The sequence below is a fragment of the Manacus candei genome, unplaced genomic scaffold (genome assembly GCF_025592945.1).
Source record: "Manacus candei isolate 608988 ecotype Guabito, Panama unplaced genomic scaffold, ASM2559294v1 h1tg000033l, whole genome shotgun sequence".
Taxonomy (NCBI): domain Eukaryota; kingdom Metazoa; phylum Chordata; class Aves; order Passeriformes; family Pipridae; genus Manacus; species Manacus candei.
Window position 1 is genome coordinate 1,481,932 of NW_026138081.1, and position 22,141 is coordinate 1,504,072.

General features: G+C 42.5%; 1 protein-coding gene across 14 annotated transcripts in view; it reads right to left on the reverse strand.

Moving 5' to 3' along the window:
- MEIS2 (Meis homeobox 2) overlaps positions 1–21,352 on the reverse strand; it is a 172,747-nt gene extending 151,395 nt beyond the window's left edge. For 2 of the 14 annotated variants that reach the window (XM_051791804.1, XM_051791802.1), the window contains exons 1-8: positions 19,653–19,959; positions 19,189–19,221; positions 18,410–18,642; positions 16,664–16,805; positions 16,114–16,164; positions 15,272–15,322; positions 14,228–14,377; positions 4,051–4,165 (exon numbers count right to left, since the gene is read on the reverse strand). In XM_051791804.1, the coding sequence (XP_051647764.1) occupies positions 4,051–4,165; positions 14,228–14,377; positions 15,272–15,322; positions 16,114–16,164; positions 16,664–16,805; positions 18,410–18,642; positions 19,189–19,197 (751 nt within the window). In that variant the 5' untranslated portion in view covers positions 19,198–19,221; positions 19,653–19,959. Of the gene's footprint in view, positions 1–4,050; positions 4,166–14,227; positions 14,378–15,271; positions 15,323–16,113; positions 16,165–16,663; positions 16,806–18,409; positions 18,643–19,188; positions 19,222–19,652; positions 19,963–20,974 lie in introns of those variants that run through there. The other 12 variants (XM_051791798.1, XM_051791796.1, XM_051791795.1 and 9 more) reach the window with 11 other exon arrangements.
- Between the last annotated feature and the right edge of the window lie 789 nt (positions 21,353–22,141).

Here is a 22,141-nt window from a genome sequence, read left to right on the forward strand (position 1 = left end):
AGGCCCTTTGAGTGACTGAACTATGAATGAGACAAAGCAGGTATACAATCCTGGTACCATAAAATATGAAACTGAAATTATTCCCTGGTGTTTTCCTATAGACCACATGTTTTTAAACCTTAAAAAAGATTTATTTCTCACTTTTCATGCATAATCTGTCATATTCATTATTTGCAATATCCATAAAGAAATTAAACAGGAATTAAAGACTGGGAGCATCACATCCATCACTGTGGTACAAACTGATGCCAAATTCTAGAAGTCATTTAGCCTTTTATGTAAAGGCAGGGGCTGTTTTCACTTTGTTTCGCAAAGAATAAAGAAAACACAATACCCCAGAAGACTTTCAGATGTGTTTTTTCCTCTCCAAAGAAAAGGGTGGATGATAAAGCTACACACACCTTTTAATCTTCCACTTAGAGTTTTTACACATATATTCCCTGGCCAAAACCAGGGTCTTCTCTCTCCTCTCCCCTTCTCTCACCCCCTTTCCTGCCATCTCCTTTGCTATAACTCAGCTAACCCAACAGAACCAGTCAGTTTTAAATTTCAGTTGGGACCCCGGTGACCTGTTAATGAATCGACAGAGAGGAGAAAAACTCACAGTGTTGAGTTATGCCTGGTGTTGCTAGCTGACTTGGAGTCAGAAATGCTTGAAGCGTTAACGTAATTGCAAGAATGTGAAAAATGAAGCGTTGGGCTCCTGAGCAAAGCAAAAGGTCAAAGCAAGCCCTACACAAAACAAGTCTCTGGAAGATGGCCTCATTAGACCATTAAATCAGCTTCTCCTTTTTGTAAGATGTTTAGAGTGTTTTATTTTTATTATTGGATATATTTAACTCTTTCTTTCTAGAGCAGGGGGAAAGTTGATCAGAACTACTACATAACTTCTAATCTCTAAAATAGTATTACACAGAATTGATTTGCATTTGTGAATCTGAACTGAGATAAAGTCAAAAAATGCTTGTTGGATTACAGATTGCTACTATTTTGGTTTGTCAGATGATCAGTATGTTGTATAGCTTAGTTTTCTGTTGAACAAGTGAGGTGACATGTTAAGAACAACATAGACACTTACCACTAATAAAATTAGGATAATCTTTCAACATTTACTGCCTGAAGGCCCTTTCTTTAACTCTTTCAATACCAGCATGTTTCTAATAATACCAAACATGGACCATATTAACCCTTTTGATGCCAAAGGGCAGCCATGCACTGTCATGGAGAGCCTGTCCTCATAAACAGACAAAATGACTAAACATTCTTTATTTGGTTAAAACTTTAAAAATTATGAATAGATTCTTCCAGACAATAAATAGATCTACCTCATGCAGAGAAAGTCTACAAAAGACAGTCATCACTCAACCCAAGTCCTTTCCATCTTCCCCCCCACCTTCCCAAAATAAAATAAAATAATAATATTAAAAGAGAAAAAAATCACAAGCTTCACATCATAGAATTAAGGCAAAAGCAGAGACCCCTGGAAAGAGTTCTCTCAAAAGCCAGAACAGACTCTAATATGAATCAATCTCTGCTGCCACCAGGCCTTAATGCAGAAGGCTGTAATTTACTAATGTAACACAAGACTCTCTAATGAGCTCCCATTTCCAAGAAATCCTTTGGAGCAAGTGCAACTTGAAGCAGCATTTGTGGATGCTCTTGACAAAACTGCAAGGAAACCAACTTGACCCAAATAACTGCACCAGAATAGCTCAAGAGGGCATCTATTCATCTTGACACCAACTCATTGCCAGTTTACAAATTATAAGGTAAACTCTGCCCCTCTCAAGGGAGCATAATGAAAATTCAAGACATATCTCCCTCTCTTTAGTCTTTTCCAGGAATGAGAGAGGGAGAGCAATCCAGAGCCATCTCCAATGGAAATTTTGCTGGTAGAATCATCTTTTAGTTGCCAGCAGCTGAGTGGAAGAGTGATTTACCACTGGATGTTTGCTTTCCTTTAAAAGGCCCAACTAAGCACTAGGGGAAGCATACTAGAGATGTTTTACTGTGATAGACTGGGCAGCACTAGTGACTGATTTTGCCCTTCAGTGGTTGTTCCCCTTCTGCAGAAATGAGTCTAACAGGTTTGTTAAAGTCATATGTATTAGCAGAAAACTCAGTTTCCAATGGGAAGTTGGTGTAGTCGTCATCAACTGCTTTTTCTAATGCTTATCAATATTTCCCAAGCACCACGAGTTACATGACAAGGGGTCAGAGACTAGTGAAATGCAAGATCCCTGGATATTGATACAAGGGATTTCTTTATATGGCTCAACGAAGGAACTTTTCTAATTTCTAAGGGGTTACTGAGGCACAGTGAAGATACAGTTCTGCGGAAATTTCATACCTATGGATGGAATGAAGATGCTGTGGCAGACCACTCAAAGGAATAATTTTTAAGTATGCAAATGATCATCTGCTACACCAAGCATCTTAACCACAATATACCATGTAAACATTTGATCAGCAGTAAAGCCTACGGACAGCTAATAGACATAAATAGCTATTATTTGTTAGCTGCAGCCAGCTAATAAACACCAATATGCTGTTTAGCAGTCAAGTTCTCCCTTTCATCATTAGCTGCTGAATCTGTAATGGTTCATGCTAGGTCTTGTACAGCTCCAACCTAACCTCATAGAAAAAAGTCCTTGTGACTTATGTTGGAGTTGGATCACACCCTGTGCCATGACTGCTTTCTATCAGCTATAAGATTACAAATGTATAAACAATTCTTACAAATAGGAGACAAAACCAAACCACTCTACCAGAAACAAACTTTGCAAGTTTCTAGAATTACAACGGGTACAACACCAGATCGTAAGACAGACAAGGGAATCTAGCTCTGTGCCAAGCAGTGGGCCACGTGACAGACATGCAAACACATATCTGCTCTGCCACCTAAGCAAGGCAAATATCATGGTGAGAAGTGGTCCACAGCATGAGACCTATCACGGCAGCTCTAGCCCTGAAGGCTTCTCCTCTCTACAGTTTTGGGATCCCGCATGGCTTGTTGGATGTCAGCCCTGTCAGCTGGCTCTGCTGAGCACGTGGGTGAAAACACAGAGGCAAAATACTGCAGGTGCACAATAAACATCTCATGGTGGGACCATATCATAAAACCTTATAAAGGTAATATCTCTCTCACTAGCAGAAGCTTACCATGTTTACAAAGAAAAACAGGCATGGAGTCCACCTTAAACTTTGGTCTTAAAAAAAAGGAAAAAACCCACAACTCTGAGTCAAGATCCAAGAGTGACAGCAGGCCATCATTACCCAACTTTTAGCACTGGAGGCTTGATTCTTACACCTTCTGGAGTCATTTATTCTTCTAACAAGTAGTGTAAAACACTATCATAACAAAATGACAGCCTTTGACACTCAGTCTGCGTGGGTACAGATGACCACACATAAGGTGCAGTAGGAAATAAAACAAAAAATTCTGAAATAATAATCAAACTTCCTGAACCCTTGAGAAGGTTTCACTGTATAGGTATATCAGAGATTTTGCAGCTCAGGTGCATCTCTGTTTATCATTCAAATCCAGATTTTCAGAAGAAGAAACAAGTCCGTACAAGCAAACATTGCAAGAAACATTTTTCTGTCCAATTCAGGTTTTTCTTCTACTTTATATAATTTAGCAGCTTCATAACTTCATATAGAATTTTCTTTCCTGGCTAAAACTACATGTTAAACTCTATTACCCAACTCAAACAACTGCACCGCAACTGGAGAGTATGTCTGTCATTATATTTACTTACACCACACAAAAATAAACTGTAGATAACCAAATTTGTAAAGGAATTGGCAGAACTAATCAATTGTTATTACAAAGCTTGTTTGAAGATTAGATATTTCACTTTGAAATAACAATAAAATGCAGCTAAGTGGGTTAAGAAAAGGAAATACCGTCTCCCTAAGTCACAGCTGATTATACTGCAAGTCTGCCACTCCATGTTTACTCTAAGGCAGATGTACTGATATAATGAAAAAAACTGGAGTTATTTTAGTCATGCCTACTTTGCAGAGGGAAAAAGTTTGACCTTTTACCTTGCTCGCTGCTGTTGTCTCCACTCTGGGAAGCGTGGCCCCCGCTGGAGGGCCCTGGTGTGCCTGCTGAGTGCGTTGAGGTTGCATCATCATGGTCTCTCCAAGATGAAGGATTCTGGTGTCAGAGTGCCAAGGAATTTTTTCCACGGTTCCCATTCCAACAGCAAATGAAGAATAGAAAGAAAACCAGGAGAAGGGGGGGGGGAAGTATACACATTAGCATTTGTCAAATGTGCCAAACACCAATACTGTTTGCACAGTGTAATAATTCTTCAGCAAAGACAAGCAGAGGAGATACAAAGATTTACTTGTTTAAGCACAGGACAGATTTTTTTTTTCTTTTTTAAGGTTTCCAAAGAGTTGTCTGGATTTAATTGTTTGAGTAGTACTGCAGAAGAATATATCAGGAGTGAAAAAAAATTAAGTTTCTTAATGAGCTCTACAGGGTAGTGGGAGGAGAGAGCATCAACCTGCACAGTTTATGATACTAGCTATTCTCATTAGGATCAAAATTGTTGCTATGCAAACTGTCTTCTTACACTTTGTTTTAATAGACTGACTAGAGCAGTGAGGGGAGAAGAGGAGGGAAACTGTTTCAAGAAGTACAAGAAAACATGCATGGGAGAGGAGTATGTCCTCACTCCCTACCCTCTCTGTCACACATTTAAACACTGGAAAAACTTTCAACAGATTCAAAGTTGTGAGGGGAAAAAGCAAGCTTTCCCTGAAAGATGTTATATACTGGGAAAGATGTTTCCTCATCCCCCACCCCCCATCACCACCTTGATATGACACATTTCAAAAGACTTTCTAGAATTATCTTTCTAACAGTTCGCTTACAAGAATTGTCAAAAATAACCACCAGGTGATTATATAAAATAACATGTATAGTGATTTTTATGTAATTCTTTCTACATTACCATGCATAAAACACTACAAAAGGGAACACAGAAGACAGACATACAAAGTTTGCAAAACTTGGCTAAGTAAGACCTCAACTACTGTACTTTAGTCACATAATTCAAGTACACTATCTAATTTATTGGGTATTGTCTTTCCCGGAGAGAGGAACTGCTATTTAAAAGGATAAGTGAGGAAAAGTTAATGTTACAGTTTAGTGCTACTTTGTTGAGTGTATTCTCCTCCTGTCCTCCTCCCCTTTCCTGATCATTCCCAATACCCTGCTGTTGCTTAAAGGAAAACAGGAATTCTACTGTACAGGAAGAGCTTTATCAGCACCACATGAAGGCAGGCAAGAGATGGAATTTCCTCTGGCAGAGAAGGAGAGCAAGAACACATGAAACAGATCAGACTAGGGGCAAGACCTGTGTTACTTGTCACCTGTATGCGACAACTTTAATCGAGCGCGTTATAATAATTCAACAATGAAACAAACAATAAGTCCCCCCTCAAAAAATAAAAAAAAAGAAAGCTTCTTAGGTTTGATTGTGCTTTAAATCTGCATTGTGAAATAATACCCTACTATTAAAGCATGAGGAGAACCTGAAGACAGCAGATGATGGGTTTGAATAAATTTTTTGAGCAGGACTGATCCTGACCTCATCTACCCCAATGCGTAGTAGGAATAAGTTCAACAAAATCAACTGATTTGCCCATTGTAAAATACAGCGTAAGTGTGATTGGGACCAAGTCCCAGAATCTATACTGAAACATCTCAAAGTAATCTCCTAGCACTGATTAGTACCACATGCTCTATAGCAATGCAGAATAGCACTGCCAAATAACGGCTTGCTACAATACCCAGTAACATTAATCTGACGGGTCTGACCCGGATCACAGCAGAGACAAAGGAAAGAGCCCATAACTTCAAAAGGCTCCCAGAAAAGTCTCATGTGACCAAAGGGTAAGAAGGATCCAAATCACCTTCACCTTACAAAGACAGACACACACATGCACCCACGTACATGGTTCCATAGCAGGAAGATAGGAGTAAAATCAGAAGACAGGTCAGGGTCTGAAATTTGCATAACCTGTCAGCACAACAGCACTTATGGCACAAAATTACCACCCCCTCCAAAACCTAGAAGACTGATCTACTTTTCCTCACACAGAATTGCAACATGAAAAAAAGCCACCAAACAATAAGATTTTATATTCATCAAGGTTATCGCATTAAGTCTCAGAAATCACTATTAATACTGTAATCCCCCACAGTTTCATGAAAAAAAAAGAAAAAAACAAACAAAACAAACAAACAAACCAACTACCACATTTTACCATCATTTTACAGAGTCAGGTGGAGAGAAACACAGAAAGATGAGAAGTCTTGAAAGCTGAAGCAGCCCAGATGTTATTAGAAAGAACAAAAAAGTTGAAAATAAGGTTAGCGAAAAGTTCAGATGGAAATAAAAGCAAAAACTGAGCAAGTTTCTTTACAGCTTGGATTAAAACACAGTTCTGCCTATGAGCTTCTCTTTTTATCTCTGAGTTAGGAAGCCACTCAAATAGCTTCAAGCTGAAGGCAAACAGCAGACAGGAGCTCTTCAGCCCTCTGCAGCCTCTTAGTGTCAGCTGTTTGCCGGATGGTAATCAGATAAAGAGCTAGAAGAAATACATGAAAAAGGAAAGAAACAATAGCATAGCATGAGTTTAGCCCTCCAACAGCATCATGCTGGAACCTTTTTTTAGAAAAGGTAATAATTGCAACATGTTCACCTAGGCTAAACTTTTCAGGGAACACCGTGAGTTATGCTAATTTTGTGTACTGCAGGCTTTCTTACATTAACTGCTGTTGGAGCTCCTTATCACATATATGAAAATTACAATAATTGACTGATAACAGTTCAGCTATGTTTTAAGGCAAATGTCATCAAAATCTATCATACAATATTTCAAAAGCTAGATCAGACTTTCTGTTTCAAAACCATAACTGAAGGAGACTTCCCACACAGCTGAAAACACTTGCTGTCTCTACCAGGCTGAGTTGTTCTTGACCTCAGTTTTTAGACCCTGTTTTAGAAAGACTGACTGTATTGATTGGGAATTAAATGTATTTCTTGTGACACAGTTTTCTTGAGGAAGCAATTTGGCAGAATTTTGTTGAAGGACAGAAAATATAAGATATTTACTAGATGTGACAGTAGAATATTGGAGGAATTTGAAAGGGAGGGAAATAGCTAGGCTTTAATATTATAAAAAATTACAAATAATTCTAGGAGTGGAGTTTACACACTCATAAAAAGGTCGCATTCTTTTGCTTTGGACTAAGATCATTGTTACGTGCCAGTGAACTTCTCTTTTTCTCCCCTAGACTGTTTCCAACCTTGCATCCCTCATGAAAAAATTCTTGGCCAAATGACTAATCGTAAGTAGTTGCTTTATGCGTGTCTTCACAAAAAAAAAACAAAACCAAAACCGGGACCAAATGACACATCTAAAATTTTCTCCACTGGAAACACTTTATTAGTACAGTTTGGGTACCTAAAGAGATCCTGGCCTAAAACCTGCTGATGTTAGTTGCAATTTTTCTGTTAGTTTCAATGAAATTTATATTAAGTCATCACACTGGGGGAAAAAAAAAAAAAGGAAAAAATAAATCTAACAGTTAACTTCAGATAAATTACACAAACTGCTAGCGTGGCTTCTTGTTTCTTCTTGCAAGTTTAGTAATATACTTTGCAGAAACACATTGAAGAGTGTGGATGATGTCTGCCAAAATGCAAATGCCTATTTTGTATATGTGTGCATACTATAAAGATTTCACACACATATGACCTAAACTAATGCCAGATACCACAGAAAGTGAACAGCGCACTTGTATCTATTCCCAGTAGTTTTAATAATTGGGAGTCAAATATGGTACTCCTCTTGCTCTTACCTAATTGTGTTAAAGAGCAGTGTTACTAGGAGAAAAGCAGTGAATACCGAGTAGAGCACAATAGAAGGAGATGGAAAATAGATACAAGAAGCTATGTCTCCAGGGAAAGTATTTTCTATTTGCTGGGCTACACACTCGCAGCTGATAATGCAAGTTGTAATTAATATAAAAGCAGGAGACAATATGGGGAAAGCTTGTACTAGCAGGGCCACAGGAGATCACTCCACTGCTATCCACTGTTTCTCATTTACACACACAGCCTTCCCTAGAAAACACAATTTTACCAGTGTTTTTTCCCTTGAAAGTTAAAAAAAAAAAAAAGATTTAGCACCACCGTTGAATTTTGCTAAATCTAGAAAAGAGCAACAGAAAGGACAAGAGTCTCCTGGCATACAAAGTCTATCTGATACATTACTCTTTTGTTGATGTTGAAAATCTTTTGGAAACCGCAAGAATTTTTAACTGCTACAGGATTTCTTGAACAGAGATGTTGTAACAGAGAAATTTGATATGGGAACATCTTCTGATAAATCACAATTCTTACTCTGTATGCCCAAGATTTCCACTGGGTGAAGTCTGGCTAGTTTTTTGTGAGTATATGTAATCCTGCTAGAGTTGATTTTGATCTCATACTGCTTTTTATGGGGATATTAAAGACTCAATTAACTATAAGGAATCTGCTTCTTATTTATAACTGGGAAGTAAAATCAACCAGGCCAGGTGATACCCATGTGAGTAAGCTGAGCAGGATTTGACTCACAGACATTAACTGAAGTTTTAAGTATACAACTGTGACAGGATCAGGCCCCGATATAATTTTATCAGATGAAATGGACAAAATCATTATCTTGAAGGAATAAATAAAACACAAAGAACCTACAATGGCTATAGAGCTTATTCTTTGTGAAGGTGGTTGGACTCAAAGGTCTGGTAAATTAATTTTGCAAACGTAAAACTGAACTGAACTACTTGACAAGGATGGCATTATTATCCTCAAATACAAGCCAAATCCTTCTCACCTTGTTCTTACAAGTAACACCTGTAAACACAGTGGAATGACTGATATGACTGATAACCCCAAAAATCTGTGTCTAGGTACCACCGTATACAAAAATATGATAGACTATGCAGGACATGGTAACTAATACATGCACATGTGTTTCTGTGTGTGCATCTGTGTCTATCTATATTTTGTGAGTAAAAAGTTCAGGATGGTGTCTTAGAGACCATGTGGAGTTCATTAATAATAAACTTACTGTGTAAAGAAATTTTCAATATGCAAATGAGCCATCAGAAACTCTAATTTGACACAACATGTATGTTTTCTAAAAAAGACTACTCCTGGTATTACTAAGGTATATTATTCTACAGATACATACTCAATATGATTGCTTTTTTTTGTACCAGAATAACACAATTTAAACAAAACACAAGGCATTGGAATCTATTGGATATTTGTGTATATATATATAAAAGTTTCAATTCTTGTCCCTTGATTTTGCATTGAAGAAAGTGTCAGGAGGAATTTTTGACCACCCTAGAATGTGGCAGCATTCTGAAAAGCTATGTGCTTTGTATTTTCTAATTAAGACAGAAATTGTACATATAATCCCCCTGCTAGTAAGAAACTGAGACTTAAAAAATCAAAAGTTTCTTGGTTTTTTTAATTGTACTTCTACGTCATTCTGTGTGGCTACACTTCATCTAGACAGATAGACAACTCAAACCAAAGAGGGAACACCATCATCAAATAGATCGTGCAATACATTATTGGTCCAGTTTGTGAGAACACAGTTTAAAATTACAATAATAAAATTTGACCTGCAGACTCAAATTTGAGACTTCAGCCATTGACTGAAGCATACCTTGGCCCTTCAAAAAGAGGAAATGCACAATATCTCCAGTCTTGGAAAGTTCCTGATGCTCTTGCCCCTTACAGAAAGCACAAGGCCTACCACAAGGTCAGAAGTCTTAAGCCACATCCTAAGAAGTTTGCCCTATTATTGTTGCAGTTGGCTATTTAGTTTTCTTTCTGACACACTACAGACAGAAAGAGCACCTTTAGGGTCTGATTCTGCATTTCTCAAAACACCCACTGAAGTCCATAAAAGTATAGTGTACCTGGAGACTGTAGCATCAGGCTCCCAATTACTGTTTCGTTACTCAGTGAAATCTTACCTAAAGGTTTAATTATATAACTGTAACAGATATGTATTACTCTATTTTTATTTTTTCTTATCTGCAAGATGTCGGGAATTTGCACAGACCACTCTTTGAGAAGAAATATTAAAGAAATGTAAATTGTCTGGATGTCCAAAAGTACAGAATAGAGGTATCTCTTCATTTGAGAACTGAAAGGTTTAATATTCAGACTAATATTTCTCTTCTGCAGCTAAGGCATTGGATTTCTAATCTGTCAACAGTCTTTTTTTATAAAGGAGATGTATGGATATTTCTATCCATTTTTAATTAAATTTTATAAATTATGATCTGTATATTATTACCTCTGAGTTGCAAATTGACTAGAACACATAAACAAATATTAAAAGGACTGAGGCCCTGATCTGCTTCCCATGAAAGCCAGTGGAAGGGGAGCCATAAATTTCTATGGGAGAATTGCAAATAGTTTTGTGCTAAAGGAAGAATTGTGGCATCAGGTGAAGCAAAGTACAAAAGAAATGTAATTAAAGTACACAACGTTATCATATGTTCAAAAAAGTTTAAAAATCTTCAAATTTTACAAGCATTATATTTTTCAGATTTGAATAACTTGAAAAGAGAAAAAAGTATCTTTCAGCAATCTCAACAGATATTTTAGGCTGAAAAGATATTTAGGTAGAATGCAGGATAAGGCCCAGAATGTTTATGTTAAACAATAATAAATTGTCTATGCTGGGAAACTCAACTTGAACTGCAGCTGCAAAGGTTTCTTTCCTCTTTTCTTATCGGTTTTTTTTCTCCCCTAACTGATCTGGTTCAGCCAGGGCGTAGCTGTAATTACCTTCTTCCCATCTACAGCTAATACCTCAGAGCAATAAAAAAAACTGAGGGTGTTAAAATTTCAAACACTAGTTGTGGGCTGTTATATTTACTAAACACAGCAGAGTAGTAACAAAAGTTTCATCTTCTTGTGGCCAGCACTGCTCTGTTTGATCTACCAAGTCCCTGGACCTTTTGCACTGACTATATTATATAACGGTTAATAGCACACTAAAATAAAATTCGATAAACACACTTATTACCAAACATGTACAGCAAAATCACTTACAGCTGTCTCCTTTTTCCAGCACAGGGATATCTCCGAAGAGTTCATTCCTTTGTTGATTTTGGTTTTGGTTTCCAATTAGGTGATATAAATAGTAGAGCAGTGGATTTTGAAAGGGGAAGCATGCACTACTTGAGTACCTCATTTAAAGTCTTATGGTAATAAGGTAATATGGTAATAAGGTAATATGGTAATAAATATTGGTTAATCCTACAACTGTTTCTGTTACTTTCCCTTTTTCAGGTTTTCATGTCTAGCAAACCAATAAAGCTGAGAGCTGTCTTAGTTCCTAGTTCAGCACTGCCACTGTCACCACTACTACCTCTCATACTCATGTTAAACACACAGAGGGTAGCTTTACACCACTTAACAAGAATAGAGGGGTATGGATTTTTGGGGTGTCAAACAGCTGTCACAAACTGTCACCTCCTCAAGAGAAACCTTGGCACACAACAAATTAACCTACACTTCTTTTGGGCTATCATTATTCATAGCCAATCAGTTGAAATGCTCCTAGTATTTCATGTGCAAATAAAACCATGAGGGGAAGACCCGTGGATCAGAATAGCTGGCCAATACATAAAACAGAGGAAACAACACGCTGTCTCTGTCCTTCTGAAGTGGCTCATCATCTCCCCTGCACCAACTTTCACCAAATGAGATCTAGCCTGAGGCTGTATATTAAATATGTATATCAAGGCAAATGAAAAAAATAAACCTGGAGAGTCAAATTGGACAAATTTGCATGCTTGAACTGTTACATTTCCAGGTAGATGTTCAGAAATGATAGCTCATTTTTAAATAGACTTGCATGATTATATTAACCATTTTTTTAAGCTTTTCCTTCTCTATGAATAAAGGTGGATTTCTTCCTGCTGGAACCTTGTACAGTGCAAATATAAAACATGGTAGTTTGACTAAGCTATAAAAAAGTGTTAAAGTTTTGTCAGGAAAACAAGCTAATATACAAAAAAAAAAATCCAATAAGGAGACACATTTCCCAAAACGCATGAATAAAATGTAACTATGTGATACAGCTCTTCATTTCCCAGTTGGTGTTCTGGTTGCACAAATTATTGCTTCCTTTCAAAACAAATAGCAGGGGGCTAAAGTAAAAATGTTATAGCTCAAATCTCCAGGAAATAAAAGGCTTTAAATTATAATACCCAATGAAGTGGTAAACCCTAACGGGTGCAAGATAAATGGGTTGTCATATTTATTTTAGTTTGTTTTTGGGGCCACAGATTCTTCTTAGGGATGATAATAGTTACCAAATTATCAAAATGCTAACCCCCTCCACCTCTGTCCTATCATTGTGTGTGAATTTAAATATTATAATGGAGCACTGCAAATTGGCTTGAGCATTTGCCATCTGCCAGAACCCTAAACAAGCTAGTTTATCTAATCTCTTCAATATAAACATAAGCATGCTCCATTTCTACACTTCCACTTGAAACACAGGCTTGTAAAGAAACTGTACTGGAGAAACATGTTAGTTTTTTTCTGTTTCTCTAAATTTTACACAATGAATCACTATCTTTCAGTGTGCCACTCATTTCAATTTCTTTTCTAGTATTCTCCCAGGATACTTATGCCCACTAATTTAGGGTTGTAAAATGCCATGATACAAATATTTCTGAAATTGTGTCATGATTCATGGAGTTTATTATCTACATGTGAGATAGCTGATAAGCAGAGAAACTTTCAGGAAGCTCTGCATACCTTTTTCTCTCAAAATAATAGATTTGAAATGTAAAACATAGCACAAACCTTGTCCTGCAATGTTTACTGAATACAAATGAGAAAATGAAAGCTAAGGCTTGGGTCCCAAAATATTTCCCATAACTAAGTCGTGCCAGAAGGGGGACATTAGAAGACTTTATTATTATTTTATCTCCCAATTCAGCTTCAGTCCAGGTCTAATGTAATTATCAGATACTCACACAAACAACATGTTTTCAAAGGAAACAAAAGCTCCTAGAAAGCTCATTCTCCCTGGGCTTGCAGCTACTCCTCTTAACACACTGGGAAATAAAGGCAGGCGCCTGTGCAGAAAGCATGGTTAACTTCACACAGGGTGTTAAATTAATATTTCAACCACTAAAATATTAGACTGTATCATTTAGATTAGGAGTTCAATTGAATCTAAAACTGTGTAAACCCCTTTACCCCCCAGGGATGCATTCCTATAAATAAACTAGAGTTCACACCCACTCTTTTTAACCAGAGCTATTCCTTCCCTTTTCTGTGGTACCAGCTGCAATCTTTCCGTTCACATCCCGAAGTCTCTTTGCATCTACATCTTTTGAAGGATCACAAGAGCCGCTCCAAAACCCGGAAAAACAAAGGCATTCTCCTCACCACGCACACCAACATTTAGTCCTACACACATTACACTAATCCACCAACTCCTAAAGTGTTAAAATCAACCGCTAACCTATGGTTACTCAATCATCAATCTCTCCAGCTTTCTGTAATACATTGTTAATAATTGCTTCATCAAGGTTACTGTCTTTTATTATGAAGATGCTTCAGGCATTTGGCAATAAGTCCATATTCTGACAATAAGTTGCTCTAAAGCAAAAGCATTGGAAACTCTAATGTGCTAACCCCCTTTTTTTTTTAATGCAGTGTGGTATTGCCAATAATTCTCATCACTTGTCATCCCCCCAAGAGGGGAGGGGGGAGCAAATCAGCAAACTTTCTCCCTAACTTTCTTGTCTCAGTTTCCTTACATTGATGCATTGATTACAAAGTTGGCAAAGAAGAGGAGAAAGCACCTATCCCCACATCAAACAGACAATTTGCTAGCTCTCCAAGCAGCCCAGACCAGGAAACTTTACAAACCATTCCAAACTCGATGCTTTACAGATGGAAACTGAGGGAACCTTTTGAATTTCTATAACTTTACAAAGCAAGAGGGAAGAAAGTGTGAAGATGGGATCTGAGCTTGCAAGAGGTTAAAGTAGTAATAATACTAATAAACAACAGCAGCAAAGCAAGGAAATTGGGAATAGGTCCTCTAAGCAGGTTAAAGTCTCAAAAAATGCCATAAAGAAAACAGAAGGACTTACATGATCGGCTAAATTTGTGGAAGATCCTGAGAGTTCTTCGTGGTCTGATTTGGAGCTGCCATCCCTTTCATCAATAACAAGGTCTATTGGCATTTTTCCTTTCAAACAACTAATGTACCGATGGCAGAAGTTATCACACAATTCATGAACCTGAAAAGAATAACAAGAATAATAGTATCAATAATGGCAAACTATCATATTACAACTTTTTTTTTTTTTTTTGGTAGCAAGGACAACCCTCTGTTCTACTCCACAAGTAACTCTAATTAAGGGGGACAATAGTTGAAGGCAAGGAAACAATAGAGAAATTGTTGCGGCACATATTATTCTCTAGAGACTTGCCGCAGCAACAAGTTAGAGAGAGAGATAGTGGGCTTGGACTGGTGCGCAGAATAAAATCAGATTTGATGATAACATCAGAACACTGGGAGCTGGACCCAGACGGTACCTCCGGAGCATACACGAGCCGGACAGGTACAACTAGTCACTCGGGACGGGATTAGTTTAAACCGGGGCTAAAAACAAAGGTCTAAATGGTCGGGAGCAGTAAAACGAAGCTACTCGGTGAGGTTGTGGTTAGAACCGTTCTAATCCCAGGACACAGCCCCCTGCCCACACCGCACAGGGGCCCCTGCCTCTTCCAAACATTTAGTGCTTGCTTGGGGTTAATGCGCCTGCCAGAGCTGGAGAGGGGAGAGAGTGATTTCATATCTTTTTGTTAAACATATTATTTCTGAGTGAGGAAAAGAATATCTACTGAGGGAAAGGGCAATAAGGATGGAAGGGGTTTAACATATTAAATATTTAAATTAGACAACACACACACACATGAAAAAAAAAAAAAAAAAAAAAAGCCAGGCTGGGCCGGGCATGCCTGTCGGGTGTCACATGTTCTGATGGTACAGGTTATAGTGTCACACTGCGTTTCCCCTCTCTCCTCTGGCCATGTTTACAAGTCAGTCCAGTCGGGAGGGAAGGGCGGGGTGGGGGAGGTGACGACAGGGAGGGAATAGCATTCCCCGTGCCCATCTCCGTGGCTCTTACCTTTTCTAATTCCAAAAGATGAAACCTTAGTACTTGTATTGCTTGGATCATCTGCAAGAAAGTTTTGAGCAAGAGGTTACGTGAGAGACAGGACCACGGGGGCTGTGCAGAGCTGCGAGCCCAAGTGGGCAAGGGGGAGAAGGGCATTGTCAGGGCGCGCAGTCATTATCCAGGATTTTAGCTCATTGGTCACGCTTCAACAATTTTGATCAACTTTAACCTAAGCACTTGATTTTTATCGTATTTATTCCAGGAGCGGTGATTAGCGCTTTATTACCGCGATCTTGGAGAAAACCTTTTCCTCTTCTCCTTGCTCCCTTCTCAGCACCCCGGCCTTCATCCCTGAGGGTCCGCAGAGAAGTCAATCACACGCTCCCACCCCCACTCCCCTCCATTCCCCGGGCCCGCAGGAGAAAGGGTGGTGAGTGTGTGAATAGTTTAGCATCTTTTTTACAAGCGGATTTAGGCACTTTGAATATTGAAATCATTCACATTACCAAAAGAATTACGTTAGAATTCTCCATCTCTCTCTTCTTAAGAAGTTATTTCCTTCACTTTAGCTTCCCATAGCTTTCAAACGCAGCTTTGCAATGCATAGGGCTCGAGAGTTTGTCCTGGCTCTTTTTTAAGAGTGCAGCTCTTTGAAGCCCCTTGACTGCAACTCCCCGGTCGGCCGGCGCCCCGCTCCCCTGCCCACGCAGCCCGGGTGCCTGGGCCGGCAGCCGCTGCCCCGCCGCACCGATCTGCCCCGGCCTCGGGCGGCGGAGGGCGCTTGCCGGCAGCTGGCAGAGGGGTCGGGAAGGACGAGAGAGCAGTGGGGTGGAAGGGGAAGCAGGCCTTACCAAATTGTCCAACTCTGGATTTGAAGAAAAAAGTGGTTTTTCGGCGCGGACCTGCAAGAAGAAGGAAAAGCGGCGTGAACTACAGCTTCTCTTTTTAGCCCTGTAACCGGATCACTCGAAGGGGGAAAAACCCGTGTGACAAAACCGGCTGCTACCAAAATCCGACTGATCGCCCTGGGTCACCGTGCTTGGAGAGAAGCTGCCGGCCAGGCGCCGAGCCGGCCGCCGGTGACACGGGAGCCCTCTCCTTTGGGTCTCCTGCCTGCCTCCCGCTCCCTCTGCCTCCAAAACTCGGCCACAGCTATCTTTCCCTATCACTAATGCAGGAGGGCGAGGGCCGGGAGTCCCAGCCTGGCAGCGTGGAGGAGCTGCCGGCGGAGGGGGAATTAGGGCCAGCCGGGCCACCAGCGCGCACCCCCGCCCCGCCGGAGAGGGGGCACCGAGGGGGAGGGGGTGCTACCCCTGCCAGCACCCGTCCGTGTGGGTCGAGGAGCTGAGGAGGCGGCGGGAGCGCTGGGGAGGGTCAGGGGCGGGCGGAGAGGTGCCGAACCTGTTTGGCGAAGACGGCGATGTCCTCGTTGAAGGAGTCGGAGGAGCAGACGTCCCCGCCGGCCACGCCGGGCTCCCGGGGCGTGCAGGTCGCCAACTCGCACTTCTCAAAGACCAGAGCTAAGAGGGGGAACAACGGGTGCCTACCGGGCAGTGGCACACAAAGAGAAGGGAGGGGGTGGAGGGAGAGGGGGAAAGAAGAACTCTAATCAACAAGTATTTTTTTTTTTTTTTAATGCATGGACACACAGACATGGACACACGGACACAGCCACACTCTATAGCCTAGCAGTAATGCTCTGGGCAGAGTAGGAGAGAACAACATTTTGAAATAAAAATGATGAGGTTTGTAGTGGATTGTTTTTTGTTGGGTTGCTGGGTTGTTGGGGTTTTTTTGGTTTTGGTTTTGGTTTTGTTTTTTTTTTTTTTTTGAAATTGCAATACCCGAACCGCATCCCCCGTTCAGTCCTCACAGATTAGGACAAAAGTGACCGCTCCTCCAAATGCACAAGGTACCGAATGTGCTTAGCAGCAGCTCAGCTGGGAAGCTTACAATTTTTGCCACAGCTTAACATACCGCAAAACGTGGAAGATCCCATCCCTACCCTCCAGCTATGACCTAAAACGAGAGCACAGCTAGGCAAACTGCAAACTCCTTAATACGTAATTTTATTTTTCAAGGGGCCTGCTAGCAAAAATGTGGTGAAGTTTCCTGGCTTAGGAAGCACACCCAAGTAAAATACCATCTGTCCAGATAAGTGAGCAGGGGAGGGGGCGGAGGGAGGGAGCACTTCGTGAAATATTTTCCCATAGTTGGTGTAGTCAGAAAAAAAAAAATTATCTGCGTGTTAAGTAGTAATCATGCGTTTGCTTCTTTTCCCCTTTGGTGTCTGATCAAGGCCCCACACTCTGTCATAGATGTTACTAGCTCTCATTTGAGGATCATTTAGTATTTTTTCCAAAAGGAATTGAAGGGAATTGGTGTCATTCCCTCCAAGTAATGCCCTGGTGCCTTGAGTTTTGCTGGGTATGTGTCTCTTTTCCTCATGTTCTTTCTTAAGTAGAAAACTCATTTCATTGCCCCCAATGTATTTATGTCTTCTATCTCAGGGAAGAGCTGTTTGCAAGAAGCGAATCCCTTTCATTCTTACTATCTTCTGCGTTGTGAATAGCTCTTTATTTACAAAGTTGGGAGAGTGGTATTGTGGCATGGAGGAGAACACCAGAACAACACTTCTCCAACTAAAATTCAAAGCAGTGAGACCCGTCTCTAACTCCTAACTGTGGCCTTTCCAAGAAAGACAAAAAAAACCCCACGGGTAAGGAAAAGGGGGGTGGGGGGAGAAAAAAACCCTGAGTAAATAAAAAAGAAAAATGGAAGAACAAGGTAACACCACCTCCCCCAAGCCTAGCCTCTCTCCCCGAGAGGTCTGTTTTTCCAGCACCCGTTTCTCGTGGGTGCTGGTACCTCAGCTAAGAGTCAGGCTGGGATCGCCCTCGTCCCGAGATCGCCAGCCGCGGCGGTGCCACCGCGGAGGTCTCCCAGCAGAGCGGGCGGCTGGTCGGCCACCGCCCTCCCGCTGGACCCTCCGGGGCTCCTCCCGCCCCACTCCACTCCGGGGCCCGATTGCCGCTGCCGCCGCGGCCCCGCGGGAGCCCCTGCCGCCCGCCCGCCCCGCTTCTGCCCTGGCCGCTCCGCGGGCACCAGCGCTGCGGCGCCGGGCCCGGGCGGCCCAGCGGCACCTACCCGTAGATCGCATCCTTGTCCCGCTTCAGGGCGTCGTTGACAGCGGAGCCCATGCTGGCCGGCATGACATTGGGGTGCGGGGCGTGGGCGCCGTAGTGCTGTCCGGCGTGGAGCGGCGGCCCATGGTTGAGGTGGTGCACCGGGGGAATCGGCCGGGGGGCGTGGGGGTCCCCGTACATGGACGCCGGCACCCCTACTCCATCCATCCCGCCGTAGTGGGGCAGCTCATCGTACTGTCAAAAAATGGGCCGGAAGAGGAGAAAGAAAAAGAAAGAGGAGAAGAGAGAGGGGAATAAAAAAAAAAAAAAAAAAAACAAACCAAACAAACAACAACAACAAAAGTCAGAAGAGAGTAAAGCACCCGGACAGACACAAACAGAGCAAAACAAAACAAGAACAGCCACAACAGAGAGAGAAATGCGCAAAATGAAATCAATTGGGACCGGGAGCAGGGACTGGAGAGGCTGAGGAAGGAGTGGGGGTGCGGGGAAAGGTAAAGGGGGAAAGCGTGTATGCCTGCCTGCGTGTGTGTGGGTAGACGGTCCTCTTCAGCACGGGCAGGAGAACCCCTAACAAGGAAACGGGAATGAAAAGGAAGGAAACGGAGGAGAGAAACTAGAGTTACTCTGCATTAGAGAGAAAGAACAACAACAAAAAAAATTAATAAACAAGCAGAATCAAAAGCAACTAGGTAAATAAATGAACACTAGGAAGGAGAGAGGTAAGGTAGGGTGCATGGGGAGGGGGGGAGATAAAGGGGGAAATAATCTGAAAGTTACCAGAAACATTATTTAGTAGCAATTCCCCTTGTCCTTGTCAAAGCCAGAGACAAAAAAAAAAAAAAAAAAAAGGCAGCTATATGTGTATACATATATATACATTCATATATACGCAGACACACACATGTATTTCTTAGTCTTTGCTAGACAGTGGCAGTAGCGGCGGCAGCAGCAGCAGGAGCAGCAGCAAGCTCTCCCCTGTGAAACCCGTGCTACTGAGCAGGCAGAAAGCAGGGAAATCGCTCTGCTGGGGGAAAAGCTAGAAAGGAAAAAAGCGTGGAACAATTGCAGAGACACACACAGAGAGACACTCATGCACACACACAAAAAGCCAGTGAATAATTTTTTGCTGCTATTTTTTAATAGTGGCCGCCATCATCAGCAGCAACAGAGGAGAGCAAATCGGACAGGCCCCTCTTAAGAGAGGATTTATATATAGGTAAGTGTTGGAGATTTAAACCTACCCTTTGCGCCATCAGTCTGCGCTCCAATAAACTCCTGGATGTGTCGTATATTTAATATCCCAGTCCAGCAAAGAAAGTGATTTAGAGTGAAGAAGATTCCTTTTTTTTTTTCCAACCCACTTATAGGCTTCTCCTATTCTCCAATATGGGTAAATAATAATAATAACAACAACAACAATAACAACAATAATATATAAAAAACAGTCAAGAACCACGATGAGTTTCTGAGTTTTCTTCTTTTTTCTGTCTCTTTCTCTCTTTCCTTTTTCTCTCTCTCTTTTTCCTTTTTTCTTTCTCTACGCAAAAAAAAAAAAAAAAAAAAAAAAAAAAAAAAAAAAAAAAAATTGTCAAGCCCCCAAACTGAAGGTTACGATCGGCCCGTCAGCAACCCACATGTAACCAAACTGTCGTGTCTCATGGCTTTTTGCCACTCCAGCTGTCAATCAAAGCCAGGGAATGTCAAGGTAGTGAATGAATGATGGTTGATGATGATGAAGAAGAGAGGAGGAATCTTTTTAACCCCGGTTTCTTCTTCCAGGAACTCCGTGGTCGGGTTTTGCCTTTTAGGATCGCTATAGGGTTGTTGGTTTTTGTTTTTTTGTTTTTGGTTGTTTTTTTTTTTTTTAAGTACTGTGAAGGGGGGTGGGGAAAGATGCGAAGAAAAATTGAATAGTTTGCAAAGCCCGGACTTCCCCCTCTCTCCTTTTTTTTTTTTTTTTTCCTCCCGGCAGGTATTTTGTCTCCCTCTCTCCCTCGCTCCCTGGGATGAGTGAGTGTCAGTAAGTGTTGGCAGGTTGGCTGCCGGCTGCCTTATAGAAGAGGCTCAGTTTTGCAGCGCTGATCGGCGGGAGAATGAAGTGACGGAACCCGGAAGTAGTGGTGGCCATAGCCAGTCCTGCAGCGCGGCGGCGGCGGCGGCGGGGAGCGGCGGCGGCGGGAGCGGCGGGGCGCGGCGGCGGGCGCGGGGCGGCGGGGCGCCCCAGCCGGCGGAGCGCCGGGGATGCGCAGCGCGGCGGCGGGGCGGCCGCGGCGCCGCGCGGGGGGAGCCGCGCAGCAGCCCCTGCCCCGAGCGAAGCACGGCGTGTAGGAAGGAGCGAGCGAGCGTGCGAGCGAGAGGGGAGGGAGGGAGGGAGCGAGGGAGGGAGGAGGGAGGGAGGCAGAGAGGGAGGGAGGAGGGAGGGAGGCAGGGGAGGAAGGACGGGGAGAGTGCGTGTGTGCGAGAGGGGGGAGAGGCAGGGGAAACTGCAGAGAGCGAGAAGAAAAGTGCGGTAGAAGCCCGGCCCCGGGCCGGCTCACGCTGCGTTATTTGAGCAGCAGAATACCTTCCGATGTGCCCGCCGTGTGGGGCGCCCGGCGCGCGCGCGGGGCCGCTCGGTCCGGTCGCGGGCTCTCGCCGCTGCCGCGCGCCGTGCGCGAGCTCGGGGGCTCTGCGAGCTACAGCGCGCGGGGGGGCCGCGCAAAGTTGCTCTTCCCGCGGCGGCACCGATCCCGATCCCGATCCCGATCCCGATCCCGATCCCGCCGCGCGCCCCCGGCCCCGCCGGCCCGCCGTGCCGAGAGCGGGGCTGCTTCCCTCTGACAGCGCATTGTGCTCCTCTAAAAATTAATTTTCCAGGGCATGGAGAGAACGCCTCATTCAAACCGTGTTGGGCACCGCTCTTCATTAACTGATCTCTGCTATCAAGCACGCTGTGGATGTCTGGGGGGGGGGGGGACGGGAGGGGGGAAGAGGCGGGGGGAAGAGGGAGAAATCCTTTAGTTTTGCGATTAGGCTGCCAGGCTTTGTAAAGGGCTTAAAAACAAAGTCATGCTCAGCCTTTTGTAGGAGAGATCCAGATGTTATGTAGATTTCTGTTTGCATGTTCGTTTTGAGCGGATCTGGCGGTGAGCGCTGTATTTACGTGTGTGTTGCAGGACTTCAACGTTTTTCGACGTTGCGCTTGTGGAATGTATGCCGGAGTATTAGCTCGGTAATGCCTTCTAATGGTAGTGCTAATTACAGTGGGGTTATTTAGCAAATTAAGTGAGATGATGCACCCCCCACCCTTGAGCACCAAATGAACTTTTCCAAACACACAGGCGCGCACACACACACGAGTTAATTTTGGTGCGTTTCTGTCGCCCAATCACTTCGCTGGAGCTATACCATGCCTTACCTCAGAGCAGTCAATTACCAAAGCTACCCGGGATCATCAATCATGGGGGGTGCTTGAAGTTTAGGGGAGGAGCGATGGTCAAACTATCGATTGCTGCAGTTTTGTCCTCCCCAACCCCCCACCCTCGTTCACGGTCCCCTGCACATAAAATCTAAAACAGACTATCCCGTTAATAGTGGGATTTATCAATGATTATGTACCCGATTGTGAATGTGGCCTCATACATAGATGGCTTTTGAAAATACACGGCAGAAAAAATGATATTCAGTTAGATTTTGGTTTGCTTTGCTTTTCATGATGATGACGATGCTTTTCACTGGTTTTTTTTTGTTG